We start from the raw sequence: 19,658 nt of genomic DNA, 5'->3' as shown, positions 1-19,658 counted from the left end.
CAGAAGCAATAACACCACTATTTTAGCATTGCTGGGCCGGGCCGGGCGCTGCCCCTGGAGGAGGCTGACATGGGGCCTCCAGCCTCCTTCTTCTGCCGTGTAAATAAGAGGTAACACAACAACAACAAGAGTCAGGGGCTTAGATATAGACAGTGCAGGCAGTGTGGTTGCACTGGGGGCCCTGGGGTAGAGGGGGCCCCTTGAGAGAGCAGGCTCTCCATCAACGTATTGGGCAGAGAACGGGTCCTTGCGAATGACTCAAATTGCCACTCCAGAAATACGCCTGTGTTCAAATAAGAACACACATTAGATTTAGAGTGGCGTCATTTGCAATGTATGCCCTCGAAAGGAAAAACCATCTCTGCAATGGGTTTTCTTTTTTGTAAAATAGCCAGTAGCAATCTATAACACAATTATATTCAACATGTCATCAACATTAAACATGTCAAAGTCAGCAGTCATTTCAGAACCACATTGAAAGAGACAGCTCCTCCGCTCTCAGGTGCTGCTTACTTTGACTGTCTATTACTACTGGGTGTCAGAGCGCTGTCCATGGTTCTGATAGCTTGCTCAATGACCTCTCTATTTTCCCAATACAATAGCCTAAGTAACTCATTCAACGGTAAAATCCAACCCGTGTTGGTAAAATAGCCTATGCCTAATGTGTGTGTGTGTGTCTGTACTTCGTAAAGCGCGTAGGGCCCCGTCAACATTGCTTGCACTGGGGCCCCTCCTGACAGTGCCAGAGGCAGCACTGAAGGTCAAGACGCGTTCCATAGATGAACCCTCGTGATGGATGAACCATCTGGTATCTGGAGCCTGTTGCAACCAAAGGGGCACCTGTGACCCTGGTACACCTTGATGTTTGCAGCAGGTTTCTGGGAGGAGGAGACCTGTTCTTTGATTCCCCATAGACCCTTTTCACGGGGGCCATTTTGTGTCCAAAAGGCAGGGTAAACACAGGTGCAAGCAAAACACTAATGAGGGTTTCCAACTTCCATGATTGGAATTTGGAAACCCTCATTAGTGTTTTGCTTGCACCTGTGTTTATTCTGCCTTTTCGACACAAAATGGCCCCCGTGAAAAGGGTCTATTAAGAGGCCTCACGTCTCTAGTTATCACTGGGGTATACATTTTTTTCAGCTGAAGAGTTTGTAGTAACAATTTTGTTGCATTCATCTCCATTATTTAACAAAGTTCTTGTCATACAGTATTCCCATATTTTAAAGGCTTATTGTTTACAGTATGTAATACCATATAAATTGTGTTTCTCCAGTATTTACTGATGGTTGAAGTATGCATTTGGAGACATGTCTCTTTAAAGTGTAGTCTCTCCATTGGCTTTCAAGTTGTCCAAAGACAACACTGTATCCATACTGGATGATTGTTGTGGAATACGATCCTCTGGGCTTCCTCACACAGTTCTAAGACAGCTCAACATCTGTGACATGTTTTCCTAATAAAATGTTGCATTGCAAATATGAGACCCTGCAGGAGTCGCCTTGCACAATTTTTTTAATCGAAACTCTCAATGTAATCAGGGGGGAAATTCATAATCTACAGCAATTTCCAACCCTTGTCTGCTTTGCTCAAAGCTAAAAGGCATCACTGGGAGATGATAGATTGTGAGTTTTCGTGGGTTTGTTTGTGTTCTTACCAAAAAGTATTTTGTCGCTTGATTCACAACAAAATAGTAAGGAAAACGATACATATATACTGTGTGTGTGTGTGTGTGTGTGTGCAGCCTACACATTTTTGTTTTTTTGCATTTTGAAAAGGCCTTCTTTATTTTGTACGGCAACGGTGTGTTGTTGCGTGTGTGTGTGTGTGTGAGAGAGAGAGACGGATGCATCTTACTATCTGAATATTCCGTAAATTCCCTAAATAGCAGGAAAATACTGCGGCAGACTTTAGCCCAGCGTTTTTGTTGAGCAAGGCGCAAACGCTTTCCGCTGCCTCAAGATAGCAATGCACCAACAATGCACCTGATCATTGTCAGACTAACACACCCACGGGTGCAAAAATGGCCAAGTACATTTGTCTTTAAAACAACGTGGGAACGTGAAAATGACAACTGCGTCGGTTGGAAACTAGCGATGAAACTTACGCTGGGCCCTTTTAGGTTGAACATTTTCATCATGCAAGCTAAGCCATGGTAGGTGTGGATCCTCCTTGGAGAAGAGGGAAAGTCCCAGGTGGTGTCCAGGTGGTGTCATTTTGGCCACAGTGCAGGAGAGCTCATTTCACAGTGCTCAGAGGCTTGTCCCTTGATTTATAAATCATTTAGCCCCACTGGAAATGTCATTCAGTCATTTGAAATGTGATCTGTAGCTGCCCCCCAGACCCTGTTGTCACGTACCTTTTTATTTATTCAGGATGTGGGAAGTGAGGAGACAGTAGCCTTTGCTCTCAAGCAAAAGTGCTGGTTAAGTCTCAATAGTCCACCATGCCATGGAATGACTCTTCTCTCCTGAAGAATGCATGTACCAAAGTGGCTCTGTATTCTCCGTGCGCCTCTTAGATTGAGCTGTGACATTTGTACAAAAAACACGGGTCAGAACTAGCTGACCCGGACTTCTCATTCTTCTGCCAAAGCAAAGAGTAATTACTGCTCATGCCACTGGGTTGCAATAAGCAACGGTTAGAGAAGCGAGCTTGTGACGCGAAGGTCGTCTGTTCAATCCCCGGGACCGGCAGGATAAATCTGGGTGGGGGAAAAGTGAAAAGGCAGCGCTTGCCCCTCCCACATTACCACCACTGAGGTGCCCTTGAGCAAGGCCCATAACCCCCAACTGCTCCAGTGGAGCTGCTCAGTGGCCAGCAGATCAGACTGCGGTTGTACTGGTCAGCTTCCAGGTGTGTGTGTGTGTGCGTGTGTGTGTGTGTGTGTGTGTGTGTGTGTGTGTGTGTGTGTGTGTGTGAATGTGAACAGGGCACTCCTGAAAAAGAGAGCATTGCTCTCAGTGAGACTCCCCCTGTATAAATAAAGGTAAAAAAAAAAAAAGTAATTTGTTTTTATATAATGCCATGGTAGTCAAAAGGATGTGCTCATCTGAGGGTTACAAAGTTTTAGGCTGTTTAAAACAATCCTGAATGTGATCTCACATTCTCTTTCACTCTACGTATGTAGTCTGGAGTCTGGACTCCAATCCGTCCACAGCGATTGGTTGGACGTACTTGACAGACAACCCCTTCAGCCAATCAGCGTCGGCAGATCCAGTCCTTCAGCCAATCAGCAGTCAAATCCAAATCCACTCGGAACGGAAGAACAGCAAAAACGTATTTTCCGCCAAGAAACGTGCATACGTTGTTGTTCTTGTTTAATTGTTATTATTGAGCCTATTTCTGCAATAACTGCACTTACTGTACGGCTGTGTTTACTCTACGAACGTTAACGTTACTGCTCATCGCTTCGGGAGCCTCCATTACTGTTTTGCCATTTACGTTCTCAACTACGAGGCAGGTCCCTGATTGGCCCGTGCTTCATGTGATCAGGATGTTTTACCACACTAACACAATAGTGGTATTCATGCAGATTTACAGTAAAGTATCTTTCAAATCATCCATTTCATGCAAAACAAATCCAAAATATTAACGAGTAGTCAATCAATTTACTTTGGAATTTTACATTTTTCAGGGTGGAAAAGCTTCTGAAACTGTATCAAAAATAAATCTAATAATAATAATAACAATAATAATGGTGATTATTATTATTAAGAAATAATAATAATAGAGAAACAGACAACCAGTGTAGTGTTTATGTATTGTTGATCATTTCCCATTAATAAAAGGTCAATACTGGCCTGATGTAGTGGCTTAACCCTGATTTTACACCGCCAAAATGTCATGACCACTTGCTTTCCTTAATAACCTGAAGCCCTCCAGAGTGCGTATCCAGACCAGGATCTGCACTGTGGGCCAGACTGCAGGCAACACTCATATGTGTAAAAGCACATGTTCTGTCACTGCTGCCCTCGTGCCCTCCGACAGCTTCCCATGTGCTGCAGGGAGAAATAGTGTTTGGGTCCATTTCCCTCTGGGACTTAAAGCGTGCTGATATCAGGCCCGGCTTGCTGACGGATGTAATACCCTGACTGTTTGCCATTTGGCTTAAAAAAAATAGCCATGCCAACAAATACTTACAGTTGATCCATCAACTTTGGGGCCAGAGTATAACAGGAGTTCAACCCCCAGTTGTGGTCATAAGTATACTTTCACAGCTTGTTAGTGTCGTCATAAATATCTGTACAAGCTTGATTGGGTGATTCTTTATGGCAGAAACACGTGATTACTCCCCAATATGCAATCTTAATGCAGTGACTTAAACGTCCAATCCTGAATCACATTATATAATATAGCACCTCTTGAATGTTGAAACATGTAATAGTTTGTTTCCATTTTAAGAGTTAATTTCCAAAATAACAATAAACAATGAATTACCCTCATCTCTTAAAATATAAAAGCTCCGGTCTGTAAAGGTGATCTCATCTATCTTTTAAAAAACTATTTTGTAAGGGTAGGTCAGGGGTGGGGCTTGCCTTCCGTACATTGGGGAACACATTGCGTGACTCCATGGCAACATTCCACCTAAGGGAATTTTTCGAGATTTTAGAATAGAGATTTCATACAAGAGTGGATGAGCGAGAATATAATCATTGCTCTTCTTAATATGCTTGTTGAACTTGAGAATGTTTAATGATATAAATTAAGTCTACATTGTGCGCCACGGCAGTGACGGCACCCATTTGAATTGCACTAGTGGTAACTTTAGACTAATTCCAAATGATTGTGTTTTGAATCTCATTGAACTGTGAGGGAGTTTATATGCTATGAGATGGTGGTTGGCAGTTAGGGTAAGATGTAAGGACGTTCATGGTCTCTGGTGATTATGGATTAACAATGGATTAAGACATTGCGAATCATGTAAATGTATCTTGTTAAAGGAACCCGATTTAACTTATTTTACAGAAAATATACAGGCTTATTATGTCACAGTAATCCTACTGTAATCGCCTTTTATCCAGTCTAATTCCACATACCACCATGCAGACATCTTTCTCACAAAATTGCTTCCCATCAACATCAACAGTTGAGGTATAATGTATCTCTCCTCCATATAAAGCTACTGTATCAATCACTTCGGCTACTATTACTTTTTACCACAATATCTTTTTTCATTCGATCTAATTTGACAGCATTAATTCCTTTGTGTAAAGTCATGTGACCCAGTGTGATCACACCACTGGCAGAATCCATTGAGCAGCTGCAGTTCTGCACATGACTGGAGGTTCTTGGCGAGCAGCCAGAGCGTACATTCGAGCACATCGATAGATTGATGGAACAGTGCTGCTGTGCAAAACAGAGCTGTGTGTGAGCTCTGTACAGATCAAACCCACTTTCTAATTATTCCTTGATTATGCTCGTTGTAAACCAAAAAAAAAAATTGCAAACATGAGGCACCGATGCAGTGAGAGCATGTTTTGAAAAGTGATTTTTGTTGGAGTCGTTTTCACTGTTTTCACAGTATTTTGACTATGATCATTTTGAAGCCCGTCGCAGTGGAATATTAAACGGTCATATTATAGTTGTGACAAAATAGGCTGGATGAAGGTTTTTTATCACTAATATTATGAGCTGCAAATTAAACCTGCATGTTTCGGAAATTTCCACTGAGGGCATCCCAATAAGTCTGCTATTTATCCACACGCTCACCACACACACACACCACCCACCCAAGTGTATTCTGTGTGCCTCCTCACACAAGTGTTCACTGAGCACGAAAGCTGCTGTGCTGCAATCAGCCACACAGTGCCTGGGCATATTGAATGTCTATGGAAGCATTGTCTCTCCCATGACTGTCAAATGAGAATGAATGTTATGCTCAGAGCTATTAGGAGAGTCGGGAGCAGGGCTGACAATTGAAGACATGAGAGAGAGGAGGGTTGCAGTCTCCTCAGCGACGGGTATTTTTAGGGCTGCTTTTGACACAAGCCTCTCTGATGTTAGGAGTGGTGCAGGGCTAAGTGTGTGGAGAGGAACACACACTCCCACACAAAGTTTTCAGCAGTTAGCGGTGGTACAGCATAAAGGACGTTTTAATCTGTCAAACTGGATGGTTGATGTTTGGTCGTGTCCTTCAGTAGTTGGGTGGTATGGTCTTCACGAGATTGCTCAAACTATTTAGCTCTTGAAGTTTAATTTTAGTTTCTTGATTTGATTTCACACTTGCCTAGACCAAAGCAGAATGCATTCCGTTCAATTTGGTTTTGCACAAGCTATACTGGTTCTTTCATCTGCAGACATCATCTTCAGGTCATTTTGATGTACAACTGTATAATTAATCATCATATGTTTTTCCATTTCTCTGGAGACACAAACAAGGGGGTAGCTAAGTGGTTTGTTGTTTATCTCAGGGCTGCAAGGTATTTCTTATTAATTGCTTTGTAGTCATTGCTTTATACTCTTTTCTCTCTACACTTCCAGATGACTGAGTGGGAACTGGTAGTCTGGTTCAGTCTGTGAGAGATCTGATGTGGGAACTGGTAGTCTGGTTCAGTCTATGAGAGACCTGATGTGGGAACTGGTAGTCTGGTTCAGTCTGTGAGAGATCTGATGTGGGAACTGGTAGTCTGGTTCAGTCAGTCTCTGGATCTGATGTGGGAACTGGTAGTCTGGTTCAGTCAGTCTGTGAGAGATCTGATGTGGGAACTGGTAGTCTGGTTCAGTCTGTGAGAGATCTGATGTGGGAACTGGTAGTCTGGTTCAGTCTATGAGAGACCTGATGTGGGAACTGGTAGTCTGGTTCAGTCTGTGAGAGATCTGATGTGGGAACTGGTAGTCTGGTTCAGTCAGTCTCTGGATCTGATGTGGGAACTGGTAGTCTGGTTCAGTCAGTCTGTGAGAGATCTGATGTGGGAACTGGTAGTCTGGTTCAGTCAGTCTGAGAGATCTGATGAGAAGAGCAGGGAGAGTTTTCCTGCGAAAAGCTAATCTAGCCATGCATTTTATTGAAAAACCTGAAGCCTGTAAAGAGACTCATTTAAAATGAATCTTAAATACATAATGAGCGAGAATGACAGTTAAGGCCAATTAAAAGCCACTTGGGCTCGTATGAGAATGTCATTTTGGATTGGTTGGCACGGTTGAATGGAAGCCAGCATGCAAACCTCTCCAGACGTGAAGTGGGGACATATTCCTGTGTGTGTGTGTGTATGTGTGTGTGTGCGTGTGCGTGTGTGTGTGTGTGTGTGTGTGTGTGTGTGCGTGTTTGCACATATGTTTGTATGTGTGTAAAGGTAATAATGATGTGATATTTTATTCAGCCCCTGTAGGGGAAACATGTAGGATTAGCTACAGATCAGTGCGCCTTGAGCTGGTAGGGATTGAGTGGTCCCTGCTCAAGAACACTTTAGTGGTTGCTCCCTGACATGGGGCTTGGATTCAGGTCATCAAGTCTCTTTAACCATCCTATGCTTATGGATGGATGGATGGATGGATGGATGGATGATGGGTGGATGGTGTTGGCAATAAAATAAATTGGCCTGTCTACCCTACAACTAACAGAGTTGCGGCTGTGGCCCAGTGGAGGGCCCTAGCTGTGCAGCAGGTCTCAACTCCCACAGGCTTGGCGTCACAATCTGGGTCCTTCTGCCATTCTCTCCAGAGGTACAACACTGCTACCACCTGCAGTGATGTGAGAAGAGACGAGAAGGAAGGGATGAGCGACGGCTTCCACACAGCATATGTTGGGGGAACGGGGGACTGGAGCACCAGTGATGCAAGGACATAGATTGTAATGATTGATAGAGTCTCTGAGAAAAAGGGAGCTGTTGTTACTTTCCCCATATTTCCCATGTGCCCTGGCTTTGGTAGTGTTATGGTAGACGGATCAACTTGCTTCTGCCTCAGTTTAGTCGAAGCCTAAACAATCAGCAGAGCCTAGCGCCAGATTGTAGACATTTACAGAAACATGATGGTGAATTATGAAGTGCTAATAGAGACACTGCGTAACGCGTCATCATTCAGAAGCCACGCCCAAGACGGGGGAAAACAGAAACCCCTCCTCCAATCCTGGCGTTCTCCTATGTCACGTGCATGGTTGCGTGTTGCAGAAGAAGATCGTATATACGGAAGATGAACACTCCAACTTACTTCCTTGACAGCTAGATCCACATTTTTCTTCTCGCCAATTCTCAATGGCTTCCTTGTTTTGCTCAGGAGTACAACAAAAACTTTAACTGGCGATTTTTTACATTTGTTGTCTGCGCAGCTTTTAACACAACAGCTTTTAGCTATGTTTAATTCAAGGAAAATGACGCTGGTGTGTGGAAATGAACGGAGCCTTTCCCCCGTGATGGGCGTGGCCTATTTCATGCAGTGTCTCTATACCTGCATGAATAATAATATAGATTCATTTAGATCAGTAGTAAAGCACCTTGTAATTTAGCACATCAAGTTTCCAAAATGCCAGATGTTCAAATCTGTGTTAACTACAGTAAGTGTAGGATCACAGTAAAGCTTGTATCATGTTAAGGTTTTAGAAGGGCAAAATAAGAATAAAAAAAAAAGAATCAAAATGATAATTATGAGAGGAGGATGTGGCTGTGCTGAGAGGAAAGTCTTGCCTGAGCGCACAGGCGGGGAAATGTCCCCCAGGAACAAGACATGGCCCAGCACACAGAGGAACAAGTCTATTTCTCCTTTGAAGAAACCACTAATCAATTAACTCAGCCAAGTGAGCGTAAAAGCCAGAAGGGTGGTGTCGTCCGAGCTGTGACATGCATGACCAAGGGAAAACCCACACACATGGATGTGACATGCATGACCAAGGGAAAACCCACACACACGGATGTGACATGCATGACCAAGGGAAAACCCACACACACGGATGTGACATGCATGACCAAGGGAAAACCCACACACACGGATGTGACATGCATGACCAAGGGAAAACCCACACACATGGATGTGACATGCATGACCAAGGGAAAACCCACACACACGGATGTGACATGCATGACCAAGGGAAAACCCACACACACGGATGTGACATGCATGACCAAGGGAAAACCCACACACACGGATGTGACATGCATGACCAAGGGAAAACCCACACACACGGATGTGACATGCATGACCAAGGGAAAACCCACACACACGGATGTGACATGCACGAGCAAGGGAAAACCCACACGCGGCGGATCTATAAAACGGCCCGGTGAAAAAGAAAAAAAGAGTACGCTAGAATTAGCGAGACAGTGCGACACGCCCCTGAGCGACTTAACCGGAGGTGACTTTTTTTTGCAGCCATGAGCAAAGCAGCCCCAGCCTCATTGTGCCTTTAATGACATCCCCTGGTCTGGGCTTTACCTCAAATTTCCAGTTTCACCGACCTGTTCGTATCCGAGCCGGGATTTTGCTTCATGGTGAGAGTCTGGCTGCCATGCACGGAACCAGAGGCTATTATTCCTGCATTGATTGCTCATTGGCTTGGCTTTGTACTGGGTCACGAAAGGGGAAGTCATTTGCATGCAAATCCACACGGTGGCATTTTGGCTCGGTGACAACACAGTCCTGAAATGCTGGAAGGAGAAAGCCTTGGCTTGTTGCTAACCGGCGGCCATTCCCTGCAATAGCAGAGCATCTCTTAGTGGGAGGCGACTCGGTTTGCTGTATACCTATCTGGGGGGGGAGTTGGGTATTATGTTTGCCGGTGCCTAACAAGCAAGATAAGGACCGAATGAATCAATTTCATTGGACAATAGGGTTAAGCATGTCACTGATTGATTAAATTGAAAATTTAATATTTCACGTTCTATTCTGTTTCTCCTGCAATTGGATTTCTGTCTTTGTAGACAAGAGCCAGAATCACAAACACGGTAATATTTAAAACTTATTATAGTTTGAGTAGGTTGAACAAAATTAAACTATTATGTGTAATGAGGAAAAACTCTTTCTCAGACTCTGCACAAACGCAACCAATTTTCAATTACAAAATAGATGTACTCCCAAATGCCAACAAATTCCCTCAGTCTCATTGGTAGGCCGTAAACTGAATTGATGGGTCTCCATGTGTGAAGGTTGCCCCTTGTGGTCCCAGGAAAATATATTTTTTAATACCTTGCATTGCATCTCATGCTATGAAATATTGTTCCTGCTCACATTTAATCTTGACATCCGCCATAAAAAGAAAAGTCCAGAAGATTGAGTAGGATTTGTGTGGGGGAAAAAGGTGAAAATGTTCCCGACTCTGCCTTGCATGACCTAGAGACGTTCCTGAAATTACAGTAATTAATTTGCGCTTCAAGTCCAAATCTCATCCAAACATCTTTAGCTGTAGTCAGACGTAATGAGGTCAAAGAAGACAAGGCAGTCGTTTCCTCTGCTTTGGGTTTAATTTGGAACAAACGCTCCTCTTCTGTCTTCCATGCAGGAGGTCTGTGCATTTCACAGTCGGTGAAAATACCACGCGAACCGAGGACCGGAGAGTTTGACAAGATCATTCGCAGGCTGAGTGAGAACCCCAACGCCCGAGTGGTCATCATCTTTGCCAACGAGGATGACATCAGGTGAGCCGGGCGGAATGTTACTGTTAATATAAAACATTGGATATTTCCTTCATCATCTTTCATGGCTGTCACTTTTCTGTTTTTAAATGGAGAAACAGTCATTATGTGGGAATCTGGGTAGAGCTAGAGGTTGCAGAATCTTTCCAAAAATTCAGTCGTACTTCTTAGCATTCCAGTATCTTTAACTGAGGTCGCCTTTGCACACCTGACAGTAAATGCATCTCCTATAGGACGAATCAGCGTGACGTCACTTGCCACCCAGAAATGCGGAACCCCACGGCAGTTAATAGTATGAGTTGTGTGCCAAACAAACGTTAATATCTCAAAGACTATACATCACATCGCTTATATTTTGACATTCTGAGTGAGAGCAGAAGTAGCTCAAGAGTTTGATGTATAATATATGCATGTCATGTTAAAGTTGTGTGAACTGTCGCAGTTTTTAAAATGTAAACAGAGTTAGCCGGCTAGAGTCAGACACCACTTGTGCTCCATAGGGTTCCATTGCCGTTGCCACCCAAGCGGTTTGTTTGTTTACCAAAAGGCTGCTCGGCTGATCCCTCGTAGGCTATATGTCCACATTGAAATGAGATAGCTTCTCCCACCCTTTCCAAATGCAGTCTGCCACCCACGTCGTAATATTTATATCCTTTAAAGATGGCAAGAAATGGATCAGATCAGAATTTGTGTTGGTTCCAGAGGAAGGCGTTTTTAGAGGCATCATAGGCAGAGTGGTTTATAGTGTGTGTGTGTGTGTGTGTGTGTGTGTGTGTGTGTGTGTGTGTGTGTGTGTGTGTGCGTGTGCGTGTGCGTGTGTGTCAGAGAGAGATAGTCTCAGAGAGTGACTTCGGGCTCGCTCGTTTAGTTCAAATAAACCCATACACATAAATGTGCACATTTCAATTCAATCACTGTACTATTGGACTTATTGTTTGCTAAATAACATTCAAAGAGTCAATAGCCATGTTCAGAATGGTTCACTCACTCACTCACTCACTACTCCCCATGTAGTGTTTATCATATAGTGAACTATTTGGGGAACGATCAAACAAGTTTCGGACACTACCTCACTGTTCTTCTCCTTTGGTAAACACGGCAGCATTGCATTGTGGTATATGGGAGAAAATGCAGGGTACATTCTCTGTTCACTAGCAATTGCAGTGCATTGTGGGTATTTTACAGTGGACTATATGGTGAATCAAATTAACGGTTGAGAATTCGGACACTAGTACAAAATGGCCGATACACTATATAGTCCACTATTGCTGTAATAGGGACCGGTTTCGAACAGGGCTAGTGACTTATGCTTCCCACACATTAGAGGATAAAATGCCCGATTTAATGCCCGATTCCCCTCGGGGGGGCGTGGCCCGATTTGAATCGGGCATATCAAACATGTTTGATATTTACGATGGCTGTCTCCCGACGGAACCCGCAATAGCCAATGAGAGCGAGCAGACCGGGACGCGTCGACGCGTCATACCCGGATGTTAATGCAGCGCTCACAACAAACGAGCAACAGCAGTGCCATGTAGCTCCTCTCTCCCCAGCATCCTCACAGCAGCTTAAAACAGGGTGGACAGCGGCGGATGGCTCTCCAAACATGTGCCGAGCGGAGCGGTTTGTTTGCTTCAAGGGAGCGGATATGCTGTAATATGAGCTCTCAGACAGGACGTTGTTTTAGCTCATTTTGCGAGGGTGTCCGCCTGCTTGTAGTGGACCCGCCGCTCGGTGCATGTTTGGAGAGCCATCTGCGGTTTTGTGGGATATAAACAGCCTAACAGTCTAGTTGCTGGAATCGCTTTGAGTCTGTACTTCAAACGGCTGGTGTGTGGTCTCACAGTCTGGCCGAATCGTCTAGTGTGTGCGTTCAGGCGATTTTAATGTTAAAATCTGATGAAATTGTCCTTATGTCTGTGGTCTCTCATGTTTTTAAAATCGGTTAAGATTTGAAAATCCTCTAGTGTGTAGGCAGCATTAGATGCTGAATCAACACATACATAACCGCATTGGGTTTATAATGAAGGGGAAGGTTTCCCAGCAGCGGCCAGTTAGTAGGCCAATGTACTCCGACAGGAAGTGGGCACTGATTTGAGACGCACGGCGGTCTCTTGATGATGACCAGAGCAGAAGTCGGGGGCCATGTTCATTGACTTAATCCAGTCCTGAGAACGAGTAAGAGTCAGGATATATAGTCATTACAGAAAGCCAAGGGGGATTTCAGCTTTGCACGCCCGGCCCGCTCTATCCTTGTACCCAGTCAATGAGTGAGTTGGCAGCAGAGGTCGGAAACCCAAAATTGTCTGCAAAGAAAGTATAAGAGACCCGAGCTGTTTTCATGGAGCCCCTATAATATGATACCTAACCTATAAAACAAATGTCCTGCCTTGCCTCGGGGGTTATAAAGAACGAAGGGAATAATGTTGAAGTGCAGTTTCAACCAGGAGAGACTAGACACCAGTGAATGAATACAATAATATTTATTACAATGTCTCGACGATGATGCATTACAGAATATGGGAATTAGGTATTGTTAATAGTCTTTGGCGCATAGACGCACGCCACAGGGAGAGATCGAGAGAGAGCTGCATCAGCCATGAGCAGCAGCCAAATCTATCCCCCTGTAGAGTTTAGATACTGGTGGTGGTGGTGGTGATGGTGATGCCTCCCAATTCCCAAACTGATGACTCTTCAAACTGAAGAATCTGATGGGTCTGCAAACTGAAGAATCTGATGGGTCTGCAAACTGGGTGGAGCAGGGGAGGTGGAGGGTGCGAGCCTGTCAGCACCAAAGTTGGGAGGCTGAATGGGATAAACAAAGAAGCATAACAACAGCCTTGTGATTGGCTTACGATGGGGGTGAGAAGCACTGTGATAGGCTTACAAAGGAGGTGTGTGTGAGGTGAGAGGTGATGTGAAGCTATGCTATTGGTTAAATGAAACCAGGAGGCAAACAGCTGATTATTCAATTGAAGCCCGGAAGTTGACAGCTAATATTTTGAGCGTGTGAGCAGATTTGAAAGGGTGGAGAAATAAGAAGTGAACTGAGGTGAAAGTGCAGTGCATAAGAATGTATCTGTGTATCAGGTGTTTCTGCCAGGGGGGATGCTGCTGTGTAGTATTTCCTCCATGGGGAAACCAGTCACACCAAACACAGTCTCACAGTTGAACTTCTTGGCACGAGTTTGGAATTGAACTGAGGTTATTTATTTTTTCCGTATTTTCTCCCCAATTATACTTCGCCAATTTATCCCCATGCTGCCCTATTGGCTACCCCGGTCGCTGCTCCACCCTCTGCCGATCTGGGGAGAGCCGAGACTAGCACCATGCTTCCTCCGACACATGCGCCAGTTGCCAGCCGCTTCTTTTCACCTGACAGGGGGAGCGTCACCGGTAGGACGTAGCACGTGGGAGGATCACGCTATTCCCACCAGTTCACCTTCCACCCTGACCAGGCGCACCGACCGACCAGAGGAGGCGCTAGTGCAGCGACCAGGACACATACTGTACCCCCAATCCAGCTTCCCACCCTCAGGCACAGCCAATCGTGCCTGTATGGAGGCCCGACCAAGCCAGAGGTAACACGTGGGTACGAACCTGCGACCCTGGTGTTGGTAGGCAGGGAATCTAGCGCTGCACTACCCGGACGGAGGCCCGAACTGAGCTTATTGGAGTTGATGGCAAATGTATCTGCTCATCCATCACAACTACCACTAACAGCTGTGTCATCCTCACATGATCTTTTCATGGAGGGAGAATTGAGAACAGAGCATGCATGTACTTTGTGCTCATTTCACAGAATTGTCCTTATCATTAGTCCAGGCTCGGGGGCAAGGTCGTTATTAATCGAACATAAATCCTTGAGAACATAAACTTTGACTTTCACTTGACTCACACATTAAAATGTTATACTGTCCTCCTTGATGTCATTAAAAAAACCTGATCTTATGTGAGAAGTGAAGACAGCATGTGCTATCTGACTATTCCGCCATCTAGCTCTTATGTTAGCTACAATACAATGTGTTGTTATTTTATTTTTATTTATTTTTTGCTTTGGCATGTTCAAGGCAGCGTGAGGTTTTGAATTGCTTCCCGTGCCAGGAGACCGTTTCGTGTGTTCCAGCTCGCCCGCTCCGACGTGCAGCGGTGACATGAACAGCAGGACTTGCTGGCAGTTTTGATGACTCTCTCCTCTGTTAGTCCAAATGAGTTCCATTAGCTGGCAAGCCTGGACAACATGTGGGGGTGTTGTTCTGCTCCAGCCAAGGTGAACCCTACTGCACCCAGAACACATACACTCTCCGCGGTCGACTTTTCTGACTTTACTGGAAATCCTTTGCAGAACTTTGTCCATATCACAGTCATGAAATCAGCTCTACTGCAGCAGCAGCAGCAGCAGCCCTGCCTCTTCACAGTGTGTCTAAGGCTGCTTTCTCACTGGGAACGATTGCTTTCGTTCAGTTCGGTTCCGCACCCGGGAAATGATTGCCCCGCCTCCCCTCTCTCCCCCGCTGGTCAGCTTTCAGATTACAACATTTCTTCCACGCTCGGAAATGGAACAGAGTGCACTTGATCGCCTCACTCCTCCACCGCTACGTGGGCTCAAAAGTCGCTCGTCCCGAGGGACTCTTCTTGTCCCTGGCCCCTCAATGGTGGAATGAGCTCCCCCCTTCGGTCAGAACAGCCGAATCACTGCCAATCTTTTGGCGGAGACTAAAAACTCACCTTTTCAGGCTACACCTGGGCCCTTGTTGAACTAACATCTATATAAAAAAAATAAAAAAAATAAACCTACTAATGCTACATGTTACTTATTCCTTCTCAAACTACTTCCTACATGGTGCTAGTCTATCAAAATATCTTAGCTGTCATTGATTGTGTTGCATAGTGGTTTTCTGTACTGTTGACAAATTGTGATATTGTAAGTCGCTTTGGACAAAAGCGTCTGCTAAATGACGTAATGTACTTGCGTCATCAACTATGCCTGGAGTTTATCCTCGCCCGTGTGTTTTCACACTTGCAAGTGTTCCGTGCCCCGGGCACGCCAAAGCGCTCCCTAGACCACCTTTTCAAGTGGATCCTGTCACGGTTCCCTGTCGCGCGCCCGTGCGCAGAACGGAACGGAACGCAACGTTCACACTCGTCAAATGTTCCGAAACCTGGGGTCAATTTGGGGACGAGTGTGCTCGGGAACGGTACCGGGGCACCAGTGAGAAAGCACCCTAATACGTTTTCCTTCCCTGTCCCGTAGGCGGCTCCTTCAAGCAGCGAAGAAAGCCAACCAGACTGGCCATTTCATCTGGGTGGGCTCAGACAGCTGGGGCTCCAAGATCTCCCCCATCCTGAACCAGGAGGAGATGGCAGAGGGTGCTGTCACCATCCTGCCCAAACGACAGTCCATCCGAGGTATTCTGTCATGTTTACTTTCTGACCAAACGACAGTCCATCCGTGGTATGAGCTGTATACTTTCTGACCAAACGACACGCTTCACTAAACACCTATAGTATGCCTTATTCATACACAAAATGGGGCTTATGGTTTTAAGATTAAGTCAAATCTACTTTCCCTCGTACACTGTTTAGTGTTAGTGTTTCTGCTTCCTCTCTTCAGGCTTCCCTTCTTATTCCTACATTTTGTATCTTTAGTTTTTCACACCTAAATGTGTGCTATTTTGTTGTCTTCATGCCATTGCTACCAATATTTAAGGTTGTTGGTAAAGTGTTGGTGTGAGTACTGTTGAAGTAAATGATCAAGTTACCTATTGTATGTGTGATAGAAGTTAATATATTGTCATAGACTACAGCATAAGTTGATACAGTGTGTGTATTGAAATGTAAAAAGGGCTTGGGTCCTGGTTTGATTACAGTAATGCTTTGATTATGAAGAACATCTTTATAGAATACAAAATAAAAGAACATGCACTTCCCCCCTCCCATTTCATTTCCATGGATCTTTTATACACTATGTTGTACAGTAAAGGGTGAAAAATGGCGACGTCACAAACTGACGATACAAATTAATATTTTCACTCACACATCCAATAGAAACCGCTAAAAAAAGGGCAGAATGCTTTGATCAATGCAACGTGGAAGAATTTTTTTAAACAATAGAATAATTAACGACGTCAAAAATCCAATGTACTCCTTTGTGGGCGGTCTACTGGGAGGTGAAAATCCAACAGAAACCTTGTCACTGATTTCTTTCAGGTTTTGATCGATACTTCGTCAGCCGGACCCTGGAGAACAACAGGAGGAACATCTGGTTTGCAGAGTTCTGGGAGAACAACTTCCAGTGCAAGCTGAGCCGGCACGCTCTGAAGAAAGGCTCCGGCATCAAAAAATGCACAAGTGAGTGCGCACTTAATAACAGAGAAAGCACTCAATCAATGGGCAGGTGTATTGATCGGGTATGCTGTGAATACATTATAAAGTATGTGTACTTGGAATGCATGTATATTTATTTGTCGAATAACACAAACGCCCACTTCAATTGAGACTAAATGTAATGGGTGGAGATAAGTGGGTGGGAATCTACAAGTTCAATGTAAAGGAATAAATATCCCCGTTACTCTGTCTTGGCAAGTTCCATTTGTTATGTGCTGCAATAGCAGTCGCAAAACTGTGGCATCACGTAGCGATACGCTGAGAACATAATCAATAGTCAATCCAATCAGCCCATTAGAAACAAGCTTTCAGGTCATTCAAATCAATAGGCACTCCAGGCCCGTCTCTCGTTTCTCTGCAGTAACACGCTGTATTCAGACTAGTCACATAATATTGCTTTCTGATTTAAGTCTGTAGATTATATTACATGTGATAATCCATTCTTATTTCTCTTTGATTTTTGGCGACACCTTGCACTGGCTCAGTAATAAAGAGTAATATAGATACCGCAACGCGTTTCAACCGTTGGGTTTTCGTCAGGCTGATGAAAACCCAACGGTTGAAACGCGTTGCGGTATCTATCTTGCCCATATCACCTTCATGAAGATGTACTCTTGTTTTGTTAAACTCTTTGTAGTACACAGGTACAATTACTTCCAATTAAATTTTGTCATTTCAATTCCTAACAGCTCCTTTCTTCAATTTTTGATATTCTACTGTGCCTGCTGAGCTGTTTTGGTCCACACTTTGTGTGTTTTTCCTCCCCTCAGTAATAAAGAGGCCATAAATATGGCCGACGATAGTGAAACGTACCAGTCTAAGCCACGTCTACTTCATGGCCCCTCAGTCGTTTTTCATCTCGGAGAGATTTTCTCAGAAAGGCAAAGACGACACTCACTCTCGTCTCGGCGCCCGAAACGACCGCTGAGCGATGTCTGCCTTTGCCCTTGGATATTTCACTTGATGATGTTTGATCCTCTGTTGACACCGCTCTGTTGTCATTTTGATCTGTGTGGTCAATCATGATGGCTCACCATCCGTCTTCTGTCAGAGTCCAAACAAACCACCGTTGATGCTTGTAGGAACATAAAACGCACCACTTCCTGCACAGAGGATTTTCTTTTCTTTCGGGAAAGAGTATTCACCTTATGTTCCAACACTTCCTATTGTGTTTACACTTCCTGTGACAGTACAGTCACGGGGGCGGCTTTAGCTCAGGAGGTAGAGCGGGTCGGCCAATGACGCAAGGGTTGGCGGTTCGATCCCCGCTCCCTCCCAGCTGCTGTCGCTGTGTCCTTGGGCAAGACACCTAACCCTCCTTGCTCCCGATGGTGTGTAGGCACCCTGCGTGGCAGCCTGCCGCCATCGGTGTATGAATGGGTGAATGTAGACTATCTACTGATTGTAAAGAGCCTTGGATAAAAGCGCTATATAAATGCAGGCCATTTATATAAATGCAGGCCATTACAGTACTAGTGAGCAGGTAAAACAGACGGTGGGTCAAGTGGACGGGGCTACATAAGGTGAATACCCACTGCAGAGGTGTTTGGAACAACACGTATAAACGTGTATGAACTCACTCAATTGAATCATTATCGTATGGTATCGATCAGCATTTATCTGTATGGAAATGCTGCAGTTTAGTATATTTGCTCAATGAGCTTTAGAAGGACACGGGTCACGATATGTTGAATTGAGAACTTGGATATCGAATTTGTCCTCATTTGTCCTAAGACTGTTCTCTGAGAAAAGGCAATGTCAATCAACAATGTCAGAAAGGTCTTCTCCTGGAAGATTATGTAAATGATGGTGAATGCTGTCAGTGGGCAACACTCTTTAAGTATTTTTAAGTTTCCTTAGTCGAATTATGTTGTCAAAATTGATAGGCACACAAATTGCAGCACAGTTAGCTCAATTAGACCACCCACGGGCAAAATGCACTTGATCTGCCTATTGTATATGTGCCAGCGGCTGGGGCCAAATTTACATTGATTTGACAGCAAACTCCACCCGGGCAGCATAGCCCACGTTACAAAACAAGCTGATCCAAAAGAAGGAGGTGCGTTTGATCCCAGCGTTTCTGTGTGGATTTGGCATCTTCTGGGTTTCCTTCCACTGTCCAAAAGCACGAGAGGGGACAGACTCTAAATTGCACATAGGTGTGAAAGTGAGTGTGAGTGATTGTCTGTCTGTCTCTGTTAGCACTGTGACTGACCTGGCAACCTGTCCAGCGTGTTTCCCTGCCTTCCTCCTAACGAATGCAGGGAGAGTCTTCAGCCCCCTGTGACCCTGCAGAGCAAGAAGTGGCTGAAGAAAATGAACGAACAGAATTTAGAATTAATGCAAATCTACTTGACGCTGCAGAGGTACACATTTAAAAACCTTTGGGTCGGTGCCTGAACTAGCCACTCTTGGTCTCAAAATTGTTCTTTATTTTATCATCGTTCGTCCGTCGTCAGAATACTCATTTGCAAAACACCTCGTTCACACCCTCATCTATACATAATACATGATCAATACATCCCATACATAATACATAATCAATACACACGAGTTCTCCCAACCTACAGGAGGGAGAAGCCAGTCTTGGGATTTTAAGGGTGTGTGTGTGTGTGTGTGTGTGTGTGTGTGTGTGTGTGTGTGTGTCTCTGCATGCGGCGTGCGCATGTGTGCTACGGCTACGGGGATACCTGATGCCCTATGCAA

At 44.6% G+C, this 19,658-nt stretch overlaps 1 protein-coding gene across 1 annotated transcript in view; it reads left to right on the top strand.

Moving 5' to 3' along the window:
* The window catches only part of LOC310781718 (metabotropic glutamate receptor 4-like), a gene marked incomplete at both ends in the record, with an annotated part of 84,846 nt that overhangs the window by 17,141 nt on the left and 48,047 nt on the right, over positions 1-19,658 (top strand). The window contains 3 exons of the mRNA XM_083642330.1: positions 10,433-10,568; positions 15,820-15,974; positions 16,776-16,916. Coding sequence (XP_083498456.1) covers positions 10,433-10,568; positions 15,820-15,974; positions 16,776-16,916 — 432 coding nt within the window. The remainder of the gene's footprint in view (positions 1-10,432; positions 10,569-15,819; positions 15,975-16,775; positions 16,917-19,658) is intronic.

This window comes from Poromitra crassiceps, assembly GCF_964638095.1.
Source record: "Poromitra crassiceps genome assembly, chromosome: 8".
Lineage (NCBI taxonomy): Eukaryota > Metazoa > Chordata > Actinopteri > Beryciformes > Melamphaidae > Poromitra > Poromitra crassiceps.
The sequence above is the reverse complement of the archived record's forward strand: the minus strand, read 5'-3'. Positions and strand labels throughout refer to the sequence as shown.